The sequence below is a fragment of the Phyllopteryx taeniolatus genome, chromosome 13 (genome assembly GCF_024500385.1).
Source record: "Phyllopteryx taeniolatus isolate TA_2022b chromosome 13, UOR_Ptae_1.2, whole genome shotgun sequence".
Classification (NCBI taxonomy): Eukaryota; Metazoa; Chordata; class Actinopteri; order Syngnathiformes; family Syngnathidae; genus Phyllopteryx; species Phyllopteryx taeniolatus.
Window position 1 is genome coordinate 13,809,761 of NC_084514.1, and position 22,674 is coordinate 13,832,434.

General features: G+C 43.2%; 3 protein-coding genes across 5 annotated transcripts; all 3 read left to right on the forward strand.

Annotated features, from left to right (window-relative positions):
- The first annotated feature begins 281 nt into the window (after window positions 1–281).
- Window positions 282–3,497, forward strand: LOC133487498 (tubulin beta-4B chain-like). The gene is made up of 5 exons (XM_061794149.1): window positions 282–552; window positions 1,659–1,767; window positions 1,866–1,976; window positions 2,242–2,486; window positions 2,573–3,497. The coding sequence occupies exons 1-5, from the start codon at window positions 496–498 to the stop codon at window positions 3,380–3,382; spliced, it is 1,332 nt and encodes a 443-aa protein (XP_061650133.1). The 5' UTR covers window positions 282–495; the 3' UTR covers window positions 3,383–3,497.
- A 461-nt stretch (window positions 3,498–3,958) lies between these two features.
- On the forward strand, window positions 3,959–7,711 carry zpcx (zona pellucida protein C). 2 transcript variants are annotated; one of them, XM_061795979.1, is made up of 9 exons: window positions 3,959–4,386; window positions 4,452–4,561; window positions 5,695–5,768; window positions 5,839–6,010; window positions 6,088–6,214; window positions 6,297–6,382; window positions 6,710–6,795; window positions 6,868–7,492; window positions 7,644–7,711. In XM_061795979.1, the coding sequence occupies exons 1-9, from the start codon at window positions 4,000–4,002 to the stop codon at window positions 7,669–7,671; spliced, it is 1,695 nt and encodes a 564-aa protein (XP_061651963.1). In that variant the 5' UTR covers window positions 3,959–3,999; the 3' UTR covers window positions 7,672–7,711. The 2 variants fall into 2 exon arrangements, with proteins under 2 accessions (XP_061651963.1, XP_061651964.1); XM_061795980.1 differs by having other exon boundaries at window positions 3,960–4,386; window positions 6,112–6,214.
- Window positions 7,712–8,818: 1,107 nt separating this feature from the next.
- On the forward strand, window positions 8,819–21,183 carry pabpc4 (poly(A) binding protein, cytoplasmic 4 (inducible form)). 2 transcript variants are annotated; one of them, XM_061795567.1, is made up of 15 exons: window positions 8,819–9,362; window positions 13,551–13,744; window positions 14,153–14,268; window positions 15,095–15,234; window positions 16,127–16,221; window positions 16,312–16,449; window positions 16,540–16,635; window positions 16,720–16,989; window positions 17,319–17,406; window positions 17,498–17,587; window positions 20,096–20,226; window positions 20,322–20,412; window positions 20,500–20,630; window positions 20,725–20,843; window positions 20,935–21,183. In XM_061795567.1, exons 1-14 carry the CDS (start codon window positions 9,170–9,172, stop codon window positions 20,824–20,826), a joined length of 1,875 nt encoding a protein of 624 aa, XP_061651551.1. In that variant the 5' UTR covers window positions 8,819–9,169; the 3' UTR covers window positions 20,827–20,843; window positions 20,935–21,183. The 2 variants fall into 2 exon arrangements, with proteins under 2 accessions (XP_061651551.1, XP_061651552.1); XM_061795568.1 differs by having other exon boundaries at window positions 20,940–21,183.
- The last annotated feature ends 1,491 nt before the right edge of the window (window positions 21,184–22,674 follow it).

The window sequence follows — 22,674 nt, forward strand, 5'->3', positions numbered from 1 at the left end:
TGGATACTGTGGAGAAAACGCACTTGCAGTTAAAACGCACACTTTCTTATCTGCATTTTATACAGCTAATGTAATTGTTGTTTAAATGTACGGTATGTAAATACATGATGTCTTATGTGATGATCTAATTGATGTTATTATTTTTTTTTAAAAAAAACATATGACATGATGTGACGTCTTTTCACGTGTGATGACTAATTTGTGAAGTTGTGTTGTGTGAGTCTCCGTCTTCATTATTCGCGAGAAAAACATGTTGTCATCGACAGCTTTAATTCGCCGAAGTGCCTTCTTACAATCGGCAATTAAAACAGTCGACGTGCAGGCGTCACCTGCGCGCACGTTCATACGTGCGCGTGCACCTCTGTGACAGAGCCGAGCGGCTCTGCTGGGGGTGCAGGAGTCAAGAGCGGCTGACTGCAAGAAGACCGCAAGAAAGAACTCGACCTCCCTCCGTTTCAATCGAGCTGACTGCCGTCGTATTTATTTGTCTCGACAATGAGAGAAATCGTTCACATCCAGGCTGGCCAGTGTGGTAACCAGATTGGTGCCAAGGTAAATGACATCTTTATTTGGAGCTTATCCAGGGCCGTTTGGGAGAATACGCAAACGAAGATTTGGGTTTTTTTCTTACACACACCTCTTAAACCAAAGGGGTCAAACTAAGGGACAGGGGCCAGATTCACTACAGCAAATCAAGTGGGGGTTTCTTGCTGAATGGATTCTTTTCATGTGAACACAAAATATGGATGGAAATTGTATTTTGTTTTCTTCGCTTTGAGCAGACTACATTTCCCCCCCGCCACCAAAACCCTTGAAAAATAGTTGTATGCTTAAAACAATTTGTTTTTGTTCACTTATGTGCAATACATTCGGATTGAATTATAACATTTTGACGTTATTGCCATAAAATGATTTTGTTTGCATTATACTTTGACATTATTCTCATAAATCAAACAGGTTTTTCGTCTAATACAACAAATTTGTTTGATATTGTTTTTCTCATGAATTGTTTTGATATTTCTTGTCGTATTGTCTTTGGTCTTGGATAAATGATTTCTTTTTTCTCATAATATTTTGACTTTATTCCTGTAAACTTTGGCTTGTTTTACCCATAACATCACAACATTGTCATATTATAATATTACAACATATAATGTGAGTTTTTCATGTAAAATTTGGACGAGAACCACTGCACTACATACAGTGTATGGTTTTCTGTAAGGCTGCATGCAGCATTTTTGGCCGAAATGGTAGTGACAATTTTGATCAATGTCGTTATCGTGATTATGTATCACAATTGTTCATCATGTTTTGGAAAACATCTGTATTTTTGCTGCACTACTTTGCAACAAACAACATGTAAATAGTTGCCAGTGCAAAAGAAAACTTTAAAATGAATGGAATGGATTTTCGTTTTAGAATATCCATCCATCCATCCATCCATCCATCCATCCATTTTCTACACTCACGCGAGTCGAAATCGAAATCACTTTTTTCCCCTAGTTATTAAAAGAGCGGTGCCACGTTTAGCTAGAGCAAGAAGGTTGTCCACTGCAACAAGGTTCTGGATCCAACAGTATTGATAAGATTGCTAGTGTGCTTTTATTAAGGGAGTCATCTTGTGATCCTATTTGTTTTTTGTTTGTTTTTTTTTGCAGTTCTGGGAAGTGATCAGCGACGAGCATGGCGTCGACCCGACAGGGACGTACCATGGAGACAGTGATCTGCAGCTGGACAGGATCAACGTTTATTACAACGAAGCAACAGGTTCTGTATTGTGCTAAAACGACACATTCACACGGAATTTCTCACTTAGAAATGTTTCTATATCTCTCTCGTGTCGTTGTTATTCTTTCTCATTGAAGGAGGTAAATATGTGCCACGTGCTGTTCTTGTGGACTTGGAACCAGGCACCATGGACTCTGTGAGATCCGGACCCTTTGGACAGATATTCAGACCTGACAATTTTGTGTTTGGTGAGTGATTTAAATGATCTATGCCGCTTACTCTGTGCTGTCCTTTATAACTGGACGAGACACCAGGTTGTGTTCACATAAGATATCACATTTTCAGGAGTGCTGGTATTGTGACGGGCGGGGTTTCACATCCCAAAATGTTGTCCAAAACGACAGCGTGTCGTTGCGCAACATCAGATGTATCTGAAAACAAAAGTGGCCCAGGTTAGGTTTAAAAAAAAAAGTGTTAAATCGACTCATCCAAGTGTCACTCCTTCCTCCGTAGGTCAGAGCGGTGCTGGTAACAACTGGGCGAAAGGTCACTACACTGAGGGAGCTGAGGTGGTCGACTCGGTCCTGGATGTGGTACGCAAAGAGTCGGAGAACTGTGACTGCCTGCAAGGGTACCAGCTTACGCATGCCCTCGGCGGCGGAACTGGATCTGGCATGGGAACCCTACTCATCAGCAAAATCCGTGAAGAATACCCCGATAGGATCATGAATACATTTAGCGTGGTGCCCTCCCCCAAGGTAAGCCGTCCTTTTGTCTCACATGGACTTTGTATTTGTGTCGGCTAACTATGCCCAATGCTTGGCTTGTGTGTTTTTGTCCTCAGGTGTCAGATACCGTGGTCGAGCCCTACAACGCCACTCTCTCCATTCACCAGCTTGTTGAGAACACAGATGAAACCTACTGCATTGACAACGAGGCTCTGTACGACATCTGCTTCCGCACACTCAAATTGACCACGCCCACTTACGGAGACCTGAACCACCTCGTGTCCTCCACCATGAGTGGAGTCACTACCTGCCTACGCTTCCCTGGCCAGCTCAACGCTGACCTCCGTAAACTGGCTGTCAACATGGTGCCTTTCCCTCGTTTGCACTTCTTCATGCCCGGCTTCGCTCCCTTGACCAGCAGGGGGAGCCAACAGTACCGAGCGCTCACGGTCCCTGAGCTCACCCAGCAAGCGTTCGATGCCAAGAATATGATGGCCGCGTGTGACCCGCGTCAAGGCCGTTACCTCACAGTTGCCACCGTGTTCCGTGGCCGGATGTCCATGAAGGAAGTGGACGAGCAGATGCTCAATGTCCAGAACAAGAACAGCAGCTACTTTGTCGAATGGATCCCCAACAACGTCAAGACCGCCGTCTGCGACATTCCGCCCCGTGGCCTCAAGATGGCCGTCACCTTCATTGGCAACACCACGGCCATCCAAGAGATGTTCAAGCGCATCTCTGAGCAGTTCACAGCCATGCTGCGTCGTAAGGCCTTCCTGCACTGGTACACAGGTGAAGGCATGGATGAGATGGAGTTCACTGAGGCTGAGAGCAACATGAATGATTTGGTCTCTGAGTACCAGCAGTACCAGGACGCCACTGCTGAGGATGAAGGAGAAGGTGAGGAGGAGCCTGAAGAAGACTGAAACTTGAAGATAACAATGTCAATGCATTCGTGTCAAATGAAGAAACTAATATAGAAAGCGGCTCGTCTCGAACTCGACAGGATATGTTTGCTAAATCTTTTGATTAAAACAAAGGAATCGACATGACCGACTGTGTGTTCATTCATCAAAACTATATTATGTTCAGTCTCGTGCGTCAACCACATGCTATTATAAATGTTCAGTTCAAAATAAAATGGGAAAAAGTATTTTCATAGTAACCAAAAAGATGTCGCATGCTTACTAAACCATTCAGTTTAGTATTTGCAAAATAAAAGAGAGTAAGTATTTGCAAAATAAAGGAATATGCAAAATAAACACTTTCAGTTTAGTATTTGCAATGCCATCAGCCATGGCTTGCATGTTTTTTTAAATGCAAAAACAAGTTTCAATTAACAACATACGTAAATACCACTATCCGTATAATGTAATATTCAATTATTACTGCAAAATGCCGTCCACAGGCACACGTTGCGTAACGTCCAACGAATTGTAATCTTGAATGCATCACTACTGCCTACCATTAGTTTGAATGGCAGCAGCTGTCACCTCACTTATTAAGAGGCACATGGGCTCGTTGGTCCACTTTGAGCTCAGCAATGGGTGGACTTGAGGTCATTTTGCATGCATTTGTAGGTCATCTGTTGCTGGTTCATGTCTCAGAAGCTGTCTTTTTCCAAAACAGCCTTCCTCTTCTGTATGAAATGAGCGATGATTTCGTCTGGTTCAATACCATCTTCAACCCCTGGAGAGCACGAACACCTGAATTTGGCATATTCGCTAAGCTCTCTTCTGTCATGAAGGTTCCCGCTGTGCAGGTTTACTGCGATGAACGTGAACTCACGCTACTTGTGGACAAGAGAACGGGTGATGCCACCTTCAGCCGAGAGGACATCCGGTTGGGTGATGGCTGCTACAGCAACAGTGAGCTACCAAGCCAACTGATGTTCACATATGGAACTGATCAGTGTGGAACAAGTCATAAAGTGAGTTGACCGGAGTGACTGAATTTCTTCCTTTAAATGAGGTTCTAATTAATGTTGTCTAACAGGTGGAGAAGGGCCTGGATGTGTTCTCCAATTCTCTCCATTTCAGTCCCGGCAAAGTCTTCAACATGAGGCTCACGCCTTCTGCTGTGCATGTCTCCTGCATTCCAAATAGGTAGTGTGTGTGTGTGTGTGTAACAATTGTATGAATGACGACAATACAGGTCTGTAATTGTTCTTAATCCTGAAAGGAAAATGTAAAAGATTTTCTGAAATATACGTTAGACGACATGAGCACAGGAAATTAAGTTGAAGGGTTTTTCTTTCAATTTGGTTGTTTGCCTATGTGCCCTGGCGACCACTCCAGGGTGTAGCCTACCCAGCCACTTGACCAAAGTCAGCTGGGACAGGCTCCAACTCACCTGCGCCCATAAAGAGTTGAAGCCCTCTCGAAAATGAATTGTGTGAATAGATTTTTTTTTTGGGACCAAAGCCGTGGAAAATAGTCTGGACACTGAACTCATGGCACTGCTCCGCACTGGTTAAATCCACATCTCATGGTTTATGGATGCCATGTTGTTTCTATTCCCTTCATTGTCTTGCATTAGCCTCAGACACTTTTTGGCCTTTCTAAATGGACATTGTGCTATTATGGACAACGGTTGTGCGGCTGTAGGCCGTTCAACTTATCCTGAAGAGGCCATGCGGATGCGTAGTTTCCCGAAAGCCTGCAAAAGAGCCTGTGGGAGGTCAACTCTATATTAATCAAACAAAAGCTAACGTTGAAAGAGCTGAATAATGAATGTGTGTATATATATATATATATATATATATATATATATATTTTTTTTTTTTTTTTTTTTTTAAAACAATAAACGTGGGTGGGTGCTTGCCAATTTATGCCCCGCCCCCCTTTGGTTTAAAGTGTTATTTTTTTTAGTTAACTGGCCATGGTAATCTACAGTTTATGTGGAAAATATCTCTTGCATATGGTAAATTTTGGAAATAGAAAATTGCATTGTCTTGCAGTGACGTTATGTTAAACTGGGTAACTATATGGCGCCCTCTCCTGTTTATTTTTCTACGGCTTTGGATGGGACACAATGTAAGGAACATTTTATTTCTTTTTGTGATATGATTTCTCAGTCATCCACTATCAATTGTGGATCTGAGCTTTTTTTATTTGTTATAAATGTGGGAATTCTCTTAAATATAAAGATCGGGGAGCAGTGGAAGGCCAGCAAATGTATAAGGGGGGGGGGGGGGGGGGGAGAAATCTGCTTACTGGCATAAATGTATGTCTTCCAGGTCAAAAGAACCGAACTTGCCTGATCAAACACTTGCTGATAAAAGCAGACAATTGAGCATACAAGCAATGGATGGTGAGTACGTAGTACAGCTGATAATTGTCATTTGTGTTGAACGCTGCAGCGCAAAATGTTTGTCGTGCAGCCTCGTGGACCAGTGCAGCAGAGTCGAAGATCTATATGCGAGGCCAAATCATCAATGTTCAGGTGTCTGCACAAATCGGTCCTCATCAGCAACTCTTTATCCAGTCCTGCTTTGTCTCTTCATCTCCGGAGTCTCACGCTAAACCCCGGCACGCAATCATAATGAATAAAGGGTGAGCACACACTTAACTGTTTTTTGGTTTTTATTTTTCGTACCATGTGGGGCCCATTCTAGTAATAATTTGTACAGAATTGATGCTATTGCTCCTTGCAGGTGTGCAGCCACATCTGGTTCTCCTTATATGGTCATTACATTTCTTGACTCTGAGTATTCAGAAGTGAAGTTTGCGCTCAATTCTACTGATTTAATTTCAGAGGTGAGTTGTATAAAAACATTCCAAAGTTTCTATTGTTTAATGAGTGACCCAGTGATCTTACTCCCCCCTCCTCCTCTTGAAGATGTATATCCACTGTAGTGTGCTCATCTCAGACATTGGGATAACAAGTGCCTCCAAATCCTGCAACTTTGACTTGGTCAATTCAAGGTATTTGCTAAATGACTGGATCACAGTAGTCGCCTATGTTCTAAGTGACACGGCACAGCTGTTATTTGCTGCTTTATTCATTTTTTTACAGACTGGTTCCACTAGGTAGCTGAAATTAGTTCCGCCTCCAACTGCATTAACGACGGCAAATGAGCAGTAAAAGGAAGATAAATTACTAATGTGGGACAGTTGTCAATTTCCAGTGTAACGTGGAAGTAACAATTCTGTTAGAACTCCATACAAATAACTGCCTGTTAATCTATATTTGAGTCAATGATGATGATGATAGTCCCCTCCCCCATGTGCACAATTCTGGTTGTATTTCAGATGGGAGGAGCTAAGTGGCAATGTGGAGGTGTGCCGTTGCTGTAGCTCAAAGTGTAAAGGCCTGTCCGTCAAGCACCATCCTCTGGGTCTGTTGTTTATCTAATTAAACTCAACAGAACCGCATCGAAAGTCATACTGAATCAATCTTGTCACTACAGATGCGAAGGCAGTTGTCAGCACTGGTCCGTTATTCATAGTGAAAAGATCAGCGCCTTCTATCCCAGAACCAGTCTTGGATTCCATGCAGTCAGATGCTGCCGCACCAGAGGAAGAGCCTGTGATTGACACTTCAGTTCCAAGTGAGTATACGGAATTCCAGTGGCCGTCTCCACCAGGCGCTGTTGCGGTTGTGAGGCGGGACCCGATCTCCGGCCAGACGCTGGTGCTGCCTGCACGGAAGGAACAAGGCGATACTGCAAGCGACAGCCCATTGAACGAGCTCCAAAGTCCCAGCGTGGAGCGGCAGACGACGAGCCTTGACGATATCGAAGGTCAAAGTGCAAACTTGGCCCTGGGTAGGCCCCTGCGCACGGAGGTGCAAAATAAACTGTGGCGTGACAACCAAATTGGGAAACGCCAAGAGCGAGTCAATGATGCACAGCCAATACGCCACTCTAAAATTCAGCTGTCCAAAAATGCTGATGGCTCCCAAACTTTAAGTTATGAGGAAGCAGTGGCAGCGCAAGATGCAGATGCTATCGGAACCCATGGAATGGATGAAGCGGCGTGTAAACGGAAGCGAGCAGGCAGAGAACTACGTTCTATTTTTCTGCATTTGTTGAGGTAATTGAGCTTGTAGCATACACTTTCCCCTATTTTTCATCACTCACAAAATCTCCCACTGTAACACTTGCAAAATCTCAGCTCAATACCTCCTTTTGTGTGGGTGGTAAACTGTTTTTTTCTTTTTTCTTCCCCCCCCCCTCTCCTTCAGTTCCAGGTTGATGGCTCATGCGGAGTAACTGCAACTCTCCAGGTGTATTAAAAATATTTGCCATTCAATCAAGTGGCTTTTGTTAATTTGTCTATATAATGTAATTTGTATCTCTACCAGTAATGCGAGTAACAGTGTAACATTACATAAATTACTTTTTCAATCATGATCACATGGTTATTGAGCACTTAAGTGTTTTTTGTGAGGGGCCACGAGAGAATTGTATAAATAGGGTTGAGGGTTTTAAAATATATTCCAACACAGTTACTAATTACCTGTTTAATGTAACTTGATTACGTTTGCATTACGTGATAAAAAAAAATTATATCTGGTCTTTTCAGGCATATGAATGTTTCATGTGCATTGTTTTTGGAATGTGGGAGGAAGTGGAGCACCTCAATAAACATCAGAATGATTCAAAAATGAGCAGAGGGAGGGAGTATTTCAAACTCCTCTGGGGCACAGCGAAACTGTTCCTGCACAAAAGGGATAAAGAGCCACTCTTCTGCACGGCTATGCAGCTGAACAGGACCGGTTAAAGGGGGTGTATAGGGTCCCCATAGTCGAAGTCACCAGCAGTCCAAATGGCTTTCACAGCTCAATTTTCTTTGTAAATGTCCATTTGCATCAGAGACACTCAAAATTAAACTATTTTACCATGGTGTAGATGGGAAGATAAATTGAGTTGGGGTTATTTTAAAGGAAGAGTTAGCTACGAATGTCTTTGGAGGTGAAAAGAGTATCAGATCGAGTGATGGGGCTCTGGAATTCTGGAAGGAGATGGACGAAGGAGTTCTGAGCATCCCAGACAGAGAGAGAGAGAGAGAGTCGTGATTGGTGCAGATTGTAATGGTGAAGGAAACATCATTTAATATTTATTTATTTAATTGATTTAATTTTGGCACTCTTGGTCCTCCATCGGGACACCGCGTCACCTCTACATTTGATTCGGTTATTATACCGGTACAGATTACATATTTAATATTTAAATAATTATCGCAGCACCGGGCCAACCCGCTCAATGAAGTTTCTAGGAACTATATGTCTATGTTGGGACGCGCGTTCTCTCCGACTGCGCATGCGCTGAGGCCTGTTTCTCCTCCTCCACGTTTGACCCTGCAGCCATTTCCTCCTCACGCTGCGCACGCTGTATAAAGTACCCACGCCGCCCCCATGCCCTCTCTTTCCACAGCCGCAAAACCTCCGTGAGTGTCTAACTCACTGTTATCGAAAAACTTAAAAAAAAAAAAAAATACATAAAAAATATAAAAATTATAAAACCTTCATAAAAAGAAACGAAGTGTTAAAATTAAGAAAATATAGTCCTTTAAAAAAAAAAAAAAAAAAAAAGCAAAATAAAAAAAGACGAGAGACCCCCGGTCTTAAGAAAACAACTTTATTTTTTTCTGGTAGATTTTATTTAAAAAAAATTTACGCGATTCCTCGTCGAAGGTGACTGTGACATTTTGGATCAGAATCGCTCCTCCGTTTTGAAGGGAAGTTGGCTTACATAAGACGCTCGAGATATGAACACAGCGACGGGGAGTTATCCGATGGCTTCTCTCTACGTGGGCGACCTGCACCCCGACATCACGGAGGCGATGTTGTACGAGAAATTCAGCCCAGCCGGACCGGTGCTGTCCATTCGGGTGTGCCGAGACATGATCACCCGGCGGTCCTTGGGGTACGCTTATGTCAACTTCTCCCAGCCTGCTGATGGTAAGAAAAGCCCCCGTTTGCTGTTTGCATCACTCGAGTAATGACACTCTAACGCGTGGCTTCAAAGTCAAAAACAATAAATGTACGTTTATCTAGCAGCCAGAATCACGAACTGCTCTTTTGCTCAAAAGGCATAAAAAAAGCACCTTCTTCATGACCACTTTTAAAATTCTTCTGACCCAAATAAGCACGGCCTCATTCTTGTGTATAGGGTCAGTTTGGACCCAAAATAGACTGACGCTGCTTGTGCAACACGGCAGTGTTTTGTCGATAGATACAAAGATGGGGCCTGTCCTTCATAGCGCCGTCATAAAGATTGAAGTGACCACGCTGCCCAAGAGAGGTGAACAAGTGGAGTCATTCTTGGTCCCCATATACAAAACGCGTTGCATGTCTTTTACGATATTGACAGTTATGTCTACGGATTGAGTAGTAATGTCAGGTGCTTACATTGTGTGTGTGTGTGTGTGTGTGATGGAGGGTGGGTGCTGTTGAAATTCTTTGTATCACCCTTCATTGGAACACCTGTCTCAACGTATCTGGGCTCCAGTCGGTCACCAAAAGGCGGTAAAGCCATCGCTCACAACTGGCTCACTTCCCAAAGTTTTGGTGTCGCTGGTCTGAAACTGTAAGATGAGCCTCTGATGAGATGACACCATTTGTTGTCAGGCGTGTACAGTGTAGGAGTTCGTGGGGGGGGGGCACGTGTCTGACTGACATATGTTTGTTGCTTTTAAAGGACAACTTGCATCGGACTTGTTGACAAAGACTGTCGAGTGGTTTTAGTTGACGGTGAAGCCCCGTGGGGTGCTGATTTGTTGAGAGCGAGGCTCACAACACGTGGTATTGCTCATCCAAGACTTGTGACTGAATACAAGGTGTTTCAGAAAAGTTCCAGTACTCATTTCACAAAAGATATATTCCGAAAGCAAACTACGCGTTTGCCCCTTCAAAGTACTTTGTAATCCTCCAATGCACTTTTCCCCAAGTTCTCCGCCACGCCTTCATGCACTCCTAGAAGGATTCTTCCGAGATCCTACCCGTCTCCTCCATCGTCCTGTTGTCATCCATGTCTTCAAAAAAACAAATCATACAGTGCCTGGTCGGACGATTAGGGAGGTTGCTCCAGCACGGCAATGTTCTTATTGGCCAGGAACTGTCGGATGCTCGGGGCATTGTGAGCAGGTACGTTGTCGTGGTGAAGCAGCCACACGTTTTCTTGCCACAACTGAATGAAGCAATTGCTCAGGCTCTCTTTTGTGAACGTGCCGGTTGATCGCCTGGCCCACATTGAAAGTAGTGTATAAACTGTAGTTTATAGTTTGGGTTGGAAATATATTTTTTGTGACACCGGCCCTGGAACCTTTTTTTTGACACGCATTGCATGTCTCTCCCCATCAATGGTGGAGAGTTCTCCACTCACGCACCACGCCAGCACATACCTCTTAGGACCCCTCGCTAAATATAGAACATCTATCCAAGCTGCAAAAAACCTGCCTGCGCTCTAATAAATTCTCAGACATGACGAGACAAAATGAGAGAGACGTTAAGTTTTGTTTGGTTCGTTCAAGGGCTACAGCACAAGTACACTTGTAGTAGAAAGGAATATGTTTTCAAGCCAAGATTGAAGTGTCAAAGGGTACGTTTGACAACCATCACACACCTCTGAATATACGGCTTGTGAAGTACAATTGCGAGGCAAACTGCTGATGCCAGCAGACGCAAGGCAGCTCTGTTTTGTTTACCAGACACTTTTTTTCTGCGGGCCAGCCTAGCCTATGTGTGTGTTAATGTGGAGTGACCGAACAAAAGCATGTTAGCTCTATACAACCACATGGACGTAGGAGCCCTGCCCTATGTTAGGAGTCAGATAATGAGTCAAATCTCAGGGAGGTCCCGACAGCAGGAAAAAAAGGTATTGTTCGGTGCAAACAGATGTCATTTTCACACTGCAGTTGGAGGCTGCTGGTGTAATCAGGGCCCAGTGTACTGTGCTACTGCCAGGCCAAGCGCATGTGTTGAGGCGGAGAAAGAAGCCCATGTGTTCTCGGCTTGACCATTACAACACGCACACACACTTTTCCCTACTGCTCGTAGACTGTGTGTCACAACCCCTGTACGCTGCAGTAGGCTACTATAACTGCGTAGTCTGTGTCTGTAGAGCAATGGTCAAATGATGATGTAGACATTCATTCATTCATTTTCTGTACCGCTGATCCTCACTAGGGTCGCGGGCATGCTGGAGTCTATCCCAGCTATCTTTGGGCGTCAGGCGGCCTACACTCTGAGCTGGTCGCCAGCCAATCGCAGGGCGCATACAGTCTAAACAAACAACCGCTCGCACTCACATTGACACCTATGGACAATTTAGAGTCCTCAATTAACCTACCATGCATGTTTTTGGGATGTGGGAGGAAACCAGAGTGCCCGGAGAAAACCCACACAGGCGAGGCCGGATTTGAACCCGGGTCCTCAGAACTGAGAGGCAGTGAAAAGTGTCCTATGGACTCAAACTCTGGACAACACCCGTCCGTCCATATAGCCAGGACAGTGAGAAAGTTAGAGTAAGCATGTCATTAACAGTATTTATTAAAGTAATTTAATTGCAATAAGATAGCACCCATTATTTCTGTCAGTTGTAATGTCGATTTGACCTAAACTTATGTCATTGGCCAATCCTTGAATGCCCCCGAGAGGTCATTGGTGTTTTAACTTTTGTCTAAAATGCTAAGAGAATAATTTGAGCTGGGACGGACGAGCTCCAGCACGCCCGCAACTCGACTGAGGATAAGATGTACAGAAAATGGATGGATGGATGGATGGATGGATACAGTACACACGTATATACAATAAATGAACAGGTCATGTCAATAGACATCTTGTGATCGGTTATCGTTTTTTTTAAACTTGCTGATCGGTGATGGGCCCCAAAAATCCTGATCGTGTAAAGCCTGGTATCAAGTTACCCATGAAGCCACGTTGTCTCTGGTGAAAGTTTACAAAACTATCCGTCATAAAATGCGCACTGCAGAGTTGGCTGGTGGTGTTGATGTTCCGCTCGCCATCTGCGTGTGTCTTAAAAATTCATTTGATAGCTTTTTTATTTCCCATTTTTTTGGGAGCTTCAAATAACATCACCGAGCTGTTCTGTAAATTGAGGCATCCAGCGAAGACGCATTTTCGGGGTGTAGGCGTTGTTAGCATGCTAAGTGCAAGCTGGAGTGGTAAATGGGCCTTGTTATGGAAGCTAAGCACAGCTAACTCACAAATGAGCGCAGCCAAACGGAATGTTGCTCCGTAGCAATATTGCCTTTCAGTTGAAAACATGGGATGTAGGATATATCACGACATGAGAATTTATACACAAAATTCACACCAGTAAGAATATAACATCCAAATCGAATTTACTTCACTTGACATATATACATAGGTATACGGAGCCCCAGACATTTGCTAAACTGAGGGCACGGATTACTAAACTGTGGGTACAGTTTACTAAATTGAGGGTACAGATTACTAAACCGAGGGTACGGTTTACTAAATTGAGGGTACAGTTTACTAAATTGAGGGAACGGATTACTAAACTGAGGGTACAGTTTACTAAATTGAGGGAACGGATTACTAAACTGAGGGTACAGTTTACTAAACTGAGGGAATATATCAATGAATTAAATTTTTCTCATACCTTGGGTGCAGTTTACTAAACTGAGGGTATGTTGTAATGTTGGTTTGAGCTGACTGAATAGAATACACGATCTGACTAGAGCAGTTCCAACCTTTATGGAGCCAAGGAACATATTTTACAATTGAAAAATCTCACGGCACACCAACAAACAAAAATTGTCACAAAAAGTGGAATACATTAATTACTGTATTGACTTCCTGCCATCTATTTGTTCTGTGTGTCAGTATGCCTCACTGGCATTAATAGAGGAATGAAGATACATTATTTATCGTAAATATAATTTTTTGGAGCAATTAAGTACACGAGCATATACAGTAAATGAACAGGGCATTCAAATAGACGCATTCCTCCATCTGGTGATCGGATCGGTTACCTGTTTTTTGAAACTCGCTGATCGGTGATCGGCCCCAAAAATCAAACATACCAATAACAGCACCAACCAGTGTTTTATGTAAACAAGCACCCTTATCCCATCTGTGTGCCTCCCCCCCCCCCCAAACCAGCCGAGCGAGCCTTGGACACCATGAACTTTGACGTGGTGAAAGGAAAGCCGATCAGAATCATGTGGTCCCAAAGAGATCCCTCCCTCAGGAAGTCTGGAGTGGGCAACGTCTTTATCAAGAACCTTGACAAGTCCATTGATAACAAAGCGCTGTATGACACCTTCTCTGCCTTTGGAAACATCCTGTCCTGCAAGGTAGAGTTACTATGTGGAAATATACATGTAGATAGATGCAACTGCAGGTGTAGATGCAGTCGTGGACTTGGACTCCCATATAATACAATCCCAAACGAGAGCTGCATCAACATTTCTGCCATTACAGCAAGTTGCAAGTTTAAAGTGAATGTTTATTGTAGTGTACTATTCCTGGTTTATGTGGCTAACCACTAAATAAAGCAACATCAATCCTAGAAACATCTTTCAGTATGATTCAGTGCCACAACTATGATTAAAAAGAATCTATTCATGTTAAATATATTCTGTCAGAGGACAGTGGATCAGTCAAATTGGGTCAAGCACATTCAAGTTAGGTTTTTATAAGAAGGGATGGACGAACTTATTGTGTAAACACCATGTATGTTTGCCGACCTTCTTATCTTCTAGGTGGTGTGTGATGAAAATGGCTCCAAAGGCTACGCCTTTGTCCACTTTGAGACCCAGGATGCCGCGGACCGTGCCATTGAGAAAATGAACGGCATGCTTTTGAATGACCGCAAGGTGTGAGTGTCTGATCATTTTGTTACTTAATCAATTTGTGTATCATGATAACAGATGACGCGAGTGTCAATAGCTCTGGTGTGTCACACTGATTTGTTCTGTGCTTAACTCTTTTGTTGTGTGTAGTAAGTTGACTGTTTTTTTTCAGTTGGTGACTAAATAATATTGACTAACAAGCTCATCTCTTGCTTTCGCCAGTGTGAAGATAACTCGTGAATTGATAGCTAACCAACTAAAACGCTTATCTTTTCTAGCAAAAACAGTTTCTTGCAGGCTCATTACTGCACTCGCTGAGTCGCTGGTCACCCGTCTGAGTGTGTTTGTGTGTATGACGACGCTTGTGTGTTTTAGTGATGGATCGAATGCAGGAATGCAATACTGGATGGCAGAATGGGAGAGGTCATCATAGCAAGGTATATATAAGAACACTTGGTCCTCCTCAGCTTTCCTTTCTACTGTGAGACCCTGTTCCTCCACCTCTCTCCATCCACTTCCCCATCATCATCCTCATTTTGGACCAAGATGGTATTGATTGTTGTCACTGTCAAGCATGCCAACTTAGCTTTGCCTGCCTCTGGTGATGTTAACAGCAATGTAATGTATTTTTTCATTGTTTGCCCCACCGGCGATGACGAAATATGGCTTTGTTTTGTGAATAGTGACTATTCTCTGATTGGTATGGTCGATGTGGATCTTCAGCTGGGATATAAAAAAAAAAAAAAAAAAAAAAAAAGCAAGATTATCAAGTGTTGGACCCTAGTGAGATTTTCCACATCAGTCAGGGCTGTTTTAAAAGAGTGTGTGTCGTTGCTCTTTCTCCACCTTCAGGTTTGTAGGTCGCTTTAAATCTCGCAAGGAGCGTGAGGCCGAGCTTGGCGCCAAAGCCAAGGAGTTCACAAATGTCTACATCAAGAACTTTGGTGACGATATGGATGATGAGCACCTTAAGGAGCTATTTGACAAATATGGTAAGCGGTCCGGACTTTTTCATTTTTACCTCGTATCATTCGCCATCAACTGTGCACAAGTGCACTCACACTCCACCTGGATGGAAGTGCCTTTTAAGTACCATGTCATATCCCGGCCCTCTGCGTGCCCCATTCAACCATAAAAGGTCAATGCAAAGCAGCTTTTGAATGAAAATCCTTACCATCGAGCCTCTTGATCAGTGGCTCGTTACTGGACGTCATCTGGATGAGGGGGAGATTAGGAAGTCGATATTGTTTTTAATAAATGACATTGTTGGTGAAAAAAGTCACATTTTGTGCACATGCACCAGTATAAATGAGGCCACTTGTCCTGGCTCACAATCTCTTTTCCATTTCATCCCAAATGTGTTTGATGGAGTTGAGGTGAGGATTTGTAGGTCCTTCCACATCAAACTCATCCAAACCTTATCGGTAGTAAGGGATCCAACCCAAACCCCTGATTGGTGGATTAACTAAGGTGAAAAGAAATGTGCCTTCTCAATTTGACACACCCTTAGTCACTTTTGGGCACGTCGCTTGGTGTGCGGCGGGCTTAAGTAACCCGCAATTGTGCCAGTTAACGGCTAATATGAATGAAGGTGCTGAAGTTCCTATGTAGTGGAGGAGAGGCGACTCATACTGAGGCCCTAGTGTGTCACTGGGCCCCCTTCTCGCAATGGCCCAAAAAATCTGAAAACGCTTTTTCTCCACAATTGAGTACTGCGTAATGCTCAGTCTTTGGACGTTTTCAGCAGTTGTCTTCAAACATGTATAATGTATTAAGGAACAAATCACATGAAGTCACTTGACGGGGTCTTTCATTGATACCGAGCTGTATCTCTTGGGTCATTCAGTGTACTGCGTTTTTACTATTGGCTTTTTAATTCTGCAGGCAAAACACTCAGTGTGAAGGTGATGACAGACCCTACTGGCAAATCCAGAGGCTTTGGATTTGTTAGTTATGAGAAGCATGAGGATGCTAACAAGGTATTTTGGCGTCATGCAAATGTGTAAAATGTCCAATTTCAAACGTCAAAACCCATGTGGTTCCTCTGATGATAATAACGTAATCCTTAGGCTGTGGAGGACATGAACGGCACAGATCACAACGGCAAGACTGTGTTTGTGGGACGAGCTCAGAAGAAAATGGAGCGACAGGCAGAGCTCAAGCGCAAGTTTGAGATGCTGAAACAGGAAAGAATCAGCCGCTATCAGGTCTGCAGGACTCACTGATACAACAAGCGTGATCGAGTTAATGTTTCTTATGAGCTGCTCTGCTCATGACTGTTGTTTTTTTGGAATTAGGGTGTTAATCTTTACATCAAGAATCTAGATGACACCATTGATGATGAAAAACTGCGTAAGGAGTTTTCACCATTTGGGTCCATTACAAGTGCCAAGGTGAGCGATTCCAAAGAGATGAGATGAGATGTGATTGCTCTGTAGATGTCGGAAAAGTTTACCACACTCTCGATGCCGTGGCAGGTGATGCTGGAGGAGGGTCGCTCCAAGGGCTTTGGTTTTGTTTGCTTCTCTTCCCCCGAGGAGGCCACCAAAGCCGTAACGGAGATGAACGGACGCATCGTTGGCTCCAAACCGCTCTATGTGGCTCTTGCTCAGCGCAAAGAGGAGCGTAAAGCTCATCTCACCAACCAGTACATGCAGCGCATCGCTGGCATGAGGGCCATGCCGGCCAACGCCATCATTAATCAGTTCCAACCCACCGGTGGCTACTTCATGCCAACCGTACCACAGGTACAAGAATTACAACACATTTTTGATTGCCGGAGGTCGGTATGAAGGGTAAATGAAAGCCATAACTCAGTAGAATGACAGATTCCATCAGGAAATATATTTTCACTTTCCACCCTAACTCTCCACTTGCAATGGAGCCGAGCTGGAGAGAAGAAAACGGTCAAAAAAAAATAATATATATATGCTGTATAACTGGTGGCCACAAAGCTAGTGGAGGTTTAGCGTGGCGTGATGTTGACTAGATCGAAAATATATTGAAAACCAAGAAATATTTTCAGCCTTTTCTCGACTCATTGGTCCTCATTTTTTCAATTTCTTGTATTCATTAGGCCCAGAATAGAACGACTTACTACGCACCCAATCAGATGGCCCAGATCCGACCAAATCCCCGGTGGCAACAAGGTGGTAGGGGTCAAGGTGGGCATGTAACAACACATTGTATTTGAATCAACCTTTTAAGATGTGAGTATGGTTGTGCTAATCTCATTGTTGATATTTCTGCTCCCAGGTGGTTTCCAAGGAATGCCCAGCTCGCTGCGTCAACCGCGCACCAACCTGAGACACATGTCTCCCAACAGCAACACGCAGGGCCCGAGAGGTAGGTTCATAATCGTCCATGCTGACTGAATTATGCAATATACAAAGGGTAGGGGAAAGTTTTCACTCTTGTTATATTGCAGCCATTTCTTAAAATCATTTAAGTTTATTTGTTCCTCATTAATGTACACACAGCACCCCATATTGACAGAAAAAAAAAATATTGTTGAAATTTTTGCTGATTTGAAAAACTGAAATATCACACAGCCACAAGTATTCAGACCCTTTGCTCTGACACTCATATATTTATCTCGGGCGCTGTCGATTTCTTCTGATCATCATTGACATGGTTCTACACCTTCATTGGAGTCCAGCTGTGTTTGATTATAGTGATTGGACTTGATTAGGAAAGCCACACACCTGTCTGTGTAAGACCTTACAGCTCACAGTGCATCTCAGAGCAAATGAGAATCATGAGGTCAAAAGGAACTGCCTGAAGAGCTCAGAGACAGAATTGTGGCAAGGCACAGATCTGGCCAAGGTTACTAAAACATTTGTGCTGCACTTAAGGTTTCTAAGAGCACAGTGGCCTCCATAATCCTGAAATGGAAGACGTTTGGGACGACCAGAACCCTTCCTAGAGCTGGCCGTCCGGCCAAACTGAGCCATCGGGGGAGAAGAGCCTTGGTGAGAGTGGTAAAGAGGAACCCTAAGATCACTGTGGCTGAGCTCCAGAGATGCAGTCGGGAGATGGCAGAAAGTTCGAGAAAGTCAAGCATCACTGCAGCCCTCCACCAGTCGGGGCTTTATGGCAGAGTAGCCCGACGGAAGCCTCTCCTCAGTGCAAGACACATGAAAGCCCACATGGAGTTTGCTAAAAAACACATGAAGGACTCCAAGATGGTGAGAAATAAGATTCTCTGGTCTGATGAGACCAAGATAGAATTAAGGCCAACAATTTATAAGTAGCATGTGTGGAGAAAAGCAGGCACTGCTCATCACCTTTCCAATACAGTCTCAACAGTGAAGCATGGTGGTGGCAGCGTCATGCTGTGGGGGGTGTTTTTCAGCCGCAGGGACAGGACGACTAGTTGTAATCGAAGGAAAGATGAATGCGGCCATGTACAGCGATATCCTGGACGAAAACCTTCTCCAGAGTGCTCAGAACCTCAGACTGGCCCGAAGGTTCACCTTCCAACAAGACAATGACCCTAAGCACACAGCTAAAATACCAAAGGAGTGGCTTCAGAACAACTCTGTGACTGTTTTTGAATGGCCCAGACAGAGCCCTGACATAAACCCAATTGAGCATCTCTGGAAAGACCTGAAAATGGACGCCCACCAACGTTCACCAGCCAACCTGACAGAACTGAAGAGGATCTGCAAAGAGGAATGGCAGATGATCCCCAAATCGTGGTGTGAAAAACTTGTTGCATCATTCCCAAAAAGACTCATGGCTGGATTAGCTCAAAAGGGTGCTACTACTAAATACTGAGCAAATGGTCTGAATACTTATGGCTGTGTGATATTTCAGTTTTTCTTTTTTAATCAATATGTAAAAATGTCAACAATTCCGTTTTTTTTCCCCTGTCAATATGGGGTGCTGTGTGTACATTAATGTGAAAAAAATGAACTTAAATGATTTTAGCAAATGGCTGCAATATAAAAAAAGAGTGAAAAATTGAAGGCCCGCAGGGAGACTTTCCGTACCCGTTGTGGTATCAGTACATGTAGACACCCCTGGTTTACTAAAAACCCAAACAGCGAGTGTTAAATTACGTGTACCATCCAACGGATTGTGGATGCTGTTGGTGAGCGTGTTGCGCATGATTTACTTTTTTTACCAAGCTACTAACAGCAGGCTCTAAGTTGCATGTTCAATCGTTAACAGATTGGGCGTGCTGTTGGCAACAAGTCATACTTAAAGGAAGGTTTTGCACTTTAGGAAGCTCTGATGCTTTTCACCATGCACAATGTAGGAGCACCGCAAGCCTGAAATGAAGTTTGAAGTGATAGAATTAGAATTGTTAGTGAAAGAGGCGAGCAAACATATTACTGTGTCACAGAAAATCAATGGATTGCGCAGCAACCGCACAAAAGCCATGCTCCAGGTCGGCCCAGGCTTAGATCATCCAAAAGCTCCAAAATTGTATTGCTAAATAGACGATATGTCATGATAATTTTTGGTGGCATTTCCAAAATGTTTAAACAAGTGGAAAAGTTCTCCCCGCTGCCTCTCATTTTGCCTGCGCCAAGCTGGCACCGCTTTTGGTGTGGGTTTCCACTTGCCTTTCAGACGTGATATTTAAAGATGCAAAATCAGCCACCACAATTCTTCTCAGGTTTGAGAAATCACATTGGGCGTGCTTGAGTCATCTATTTTCATATATTCTTCCCGCAACGCGTAAAACAAACTGTGCGCCAATATGCCCGTTTGGCTGATGCAATCCTGGTTGGATCAATTAATCAATTAGATCAGCTTCCACATCTGTTGGCGTGTGAGACTGAGACTGGATGGCTGGATATTCATATTGTACTTCTCCCCCCCCCCCCCTCCCCCTTGGGGCAGGTTCTGGCCAGACCATTGGTCCTCGTCCTTCAATGGGAGTACCAGGCCCCCGGACTGTGCCGCCTTACAAATACGCCACTGGTGTGCGCAACCCTAATCCCCTGGTGGTGCAACCTATTGCCTTACAGCAGGTATGGTCGAAGCAGAAAGCATCATCTCATTAGCAGTATGCTGTTGTTTATGTCAAGTTCTGTAAATATGTTGACTTCATCTTTGTCCCCTCCAGACTCAGCCAGCTGTGCATGTTCAGGGTCAGGAGCCGCTGACGGCTTCCATGCTGGCTTCTGCACCGCCACAGGAGCAGAAGCAGATGCTCGGTAACGATCCGTAGCCTCAAAGCATCACAATTTCCATGTTCATGATGTTGATTGTTCTCCTTCATGCTGTTCTATTGTTCCAAACAGGAGAACGTCTTTTCCCACTGATTCAGGCCATGCACGCCAACCTCGCAGGAAAGATCACAGGCATGCTCCTTGAGATCGACAACTCTGAACTGCTACATATGCTGGAATCTCATGAATCATTGCGTTCCAAGGTGCGTCACTTCCTGTATTCCTTCCATATTGTTGTTGTTGTTTTTTTATGTGGAATGTTGCACTCTATGATTGTTGCTGGTTTTCCTGATACAGGTGGAAGAAGCTGTTGCAGTACTGCAGGCCCACCAGGCAAAGAAAGATGCCACTCAGAAAGTAGGCAGCATGACTAATAGCGGTGCTGCTACCACTTCCTGAATGGTTAATTTAAACCGGTATGATACAACACATTCTGAATATATCAACACTGACTGTATATATTGTAAATGACAAAGTATTGATGAATTGAATCACTGTGTGTTGCAGAGCAGATTGAGCTGTGGAGAGAAACGTTACACTGAAACCAGACAAGTTTAGAACAATTGTGAAGAAAAAAAATCTGGAGGGGGGGAAAAAAAAAAAGTAAAATGTAACTAGAAAATGTGAAGATTTCAGAAGAAAGTGACAGGTGATTATTTTCCAAATCTAATAAACTGTAAACCAAACACTAGGCAGTCATAAAGACCACTTCCAAAAAGGAAAATGACCCTTGTCCATTTTTTTTTTTTTTTTTTTTTTTTTTGTGCTTGAAAGTGTTCCATTTGATTTTAAATGGTGGGTTTCTGCATCCCATTATGTTACAATGGGTTTGTGGTATTCTCAATAAAGGGATGAAGTATCATTTAACAGTCCTGTCTGATTCATATATCCTTTAATGGAACATCACACGGCATGCATACCCACTTGTTAAGGCAAAACATCACAAGAATGGTTTTAAATTCGTAACATAATAAGTACTTACAGTGAGGCAAAAAAGTATTTAGTTAGCCACCAATTGTGCAAGTTCTCCCACTTAAAAAGATGAGAGAGGCCTGTCATTTTCATCATAGGTGTACCTCACCTGTGAGAGACAAAATGAGGAAAAAAAAAAATCCAGAAAATCACTTCTGATTTTTAAATAATTTATTAGCAAAATATGGGGGAAAATAAGTATTTGGTCAATAACAAAAGTTCATCTCAATACTTTATTATATACCCTTTGTTGGCAATGATAGAGGTCAAATGTTTTCCGTAAATCTGTAGTCTCATAGGTGAGGTACACCTATGATGAAAATTACACGCCTCTCTCATCTTTTTAAGTGGGAGAACTTGCATAATTGGTGGCTGACTAAATACTTTTTTGGCCCACTGTATTAGGGGTGCAAAAATATACAGTATGCATCTGTATCAAACCATCTCGGTTCGATAAGCCCTATATTGAACAATACACAATTTTAACCACACGAAAACAAGAAGCCTGCATGCTACACATTTGAAACTGCAAACACAAAAACTGTGTGCCTCACAGTTTCAACTGCACAGCAGAAAATGTGTATATATATATTTGTACACTGTAGAATAGTGGTTCTGAAGTTGTTCTCATGTCAGGGAATGGGTGTGGTCTCCCACACCTCCGATACATTACTGCATTTGGTTGACATTGTGTTGTCAGAATATTTCCAAATATTATCTTCCACGTCACTGATGGTGTGGTGGTACACTCGCCTGACTTCGGTGCGGGCAGCGTGGGTTCAGTTCCCACTCAGTGACGGTGCGAATGGTTGTCCGTGTCTATATGTGCCCTGTGATTGACTGGCGACCAGTTCAGGGTGTAGTCTGCCTTTTGCCCGAAGTCAGCTGGGATAGGCTCCAGTGCCCCGGGACCCTAACCAGGATAAGCGGTGTTGAAAATGGATGGATGGATGGATGGATGGATAATTATGTTCCAAAATATATTTAGGGACCTATTTATTTTTAATATATAAACTGCTGCTAATAATTCACAACAGAAGATGGGTGATTCATCAGATGCATTTATTTTATTATTTTGTCAAGGAGCTGTTTTTGTTTTATATGCAGCTGGTTCTAATTTCTAAGTATGCACAGCATAAAATAAGGAAGGTATAGCTGCACTAGATACATTTAATTTAAAAATTGCACTTTTGAGTTGAAACAAATGTTAGTAATTTCAATAAACTACTAGTTTAAAAAGGAAAACTACTTTTTTTTTTTTTTTTAATTATTATT

Excerpts from the sequence above, each read along its gene's own strand:
- zpcx (XM_061795979.1), top strand. The coding sequence starts at position 4,000 with ATGGGTGGACTTGAGGTCATTTTGCATGCATTTGTAGGTCATCTGTTG. Across the intron at positions 6,215-6,296 it reads CTACTGATTTAATTTCAGAG|ATGTATATCCACTGTAGTGT; the intron begins GTGAGTTGTATA and ends CTCCTCTTGAAG. Across the intron at positions 6,796-6,867 it reads CGTCAAGCACCATCCTCTGG|ATGCGAAGGCAGTTGTCAGC; the intron begins GTCTGTTGTTTA and ends TTGTCACTACAG.
- pabpc4 (XM_061795567.1), top strand. The coding sequence starts at position 9,170 with ATGAACACAGCGACGGGGAGTTATCCGATGGCTTCTCTCTACGTGGGC. Across the intron at positions 17,588-20,095 it reads CAACACGCAGGGCCCGAGAG|GTTCTGGCCAGACCATTGGT; the intron begins GTAGGTTCATAA and ends CCCTTGGGGCAG. Across the intron at positions 20,631-20,724 it reads ATGAATCATTGCGTTCCAAG|GTGGAAGAAGCTGTTGCAGT; the intron begins GTGCGTCACTTC and ends TTCCTGATACAG.
- LOC133487498 (XM_061794149.1), top strand. The coding sequence starts at position 496 with ATGAGAGAAATCGTTCACATCCAGGCTGGCCAGTGTGGTAACCAGATT. Across the intron at positions 553-1,658 it reads GTAACCAGATTGGTGCCAAG|TTCTGGGAAGTGATCAGCGA; the intron begins GTAAATGACATC and ends TTTTTTTTGCAG. Across the intron at positions 1,768-1,865 it reads TTATTACAACGAAGCAACAG|GAGGTAAATATGTGCCACGT; the intron begins GTTCTGTATTGT and ends TTCTCATTGAAG.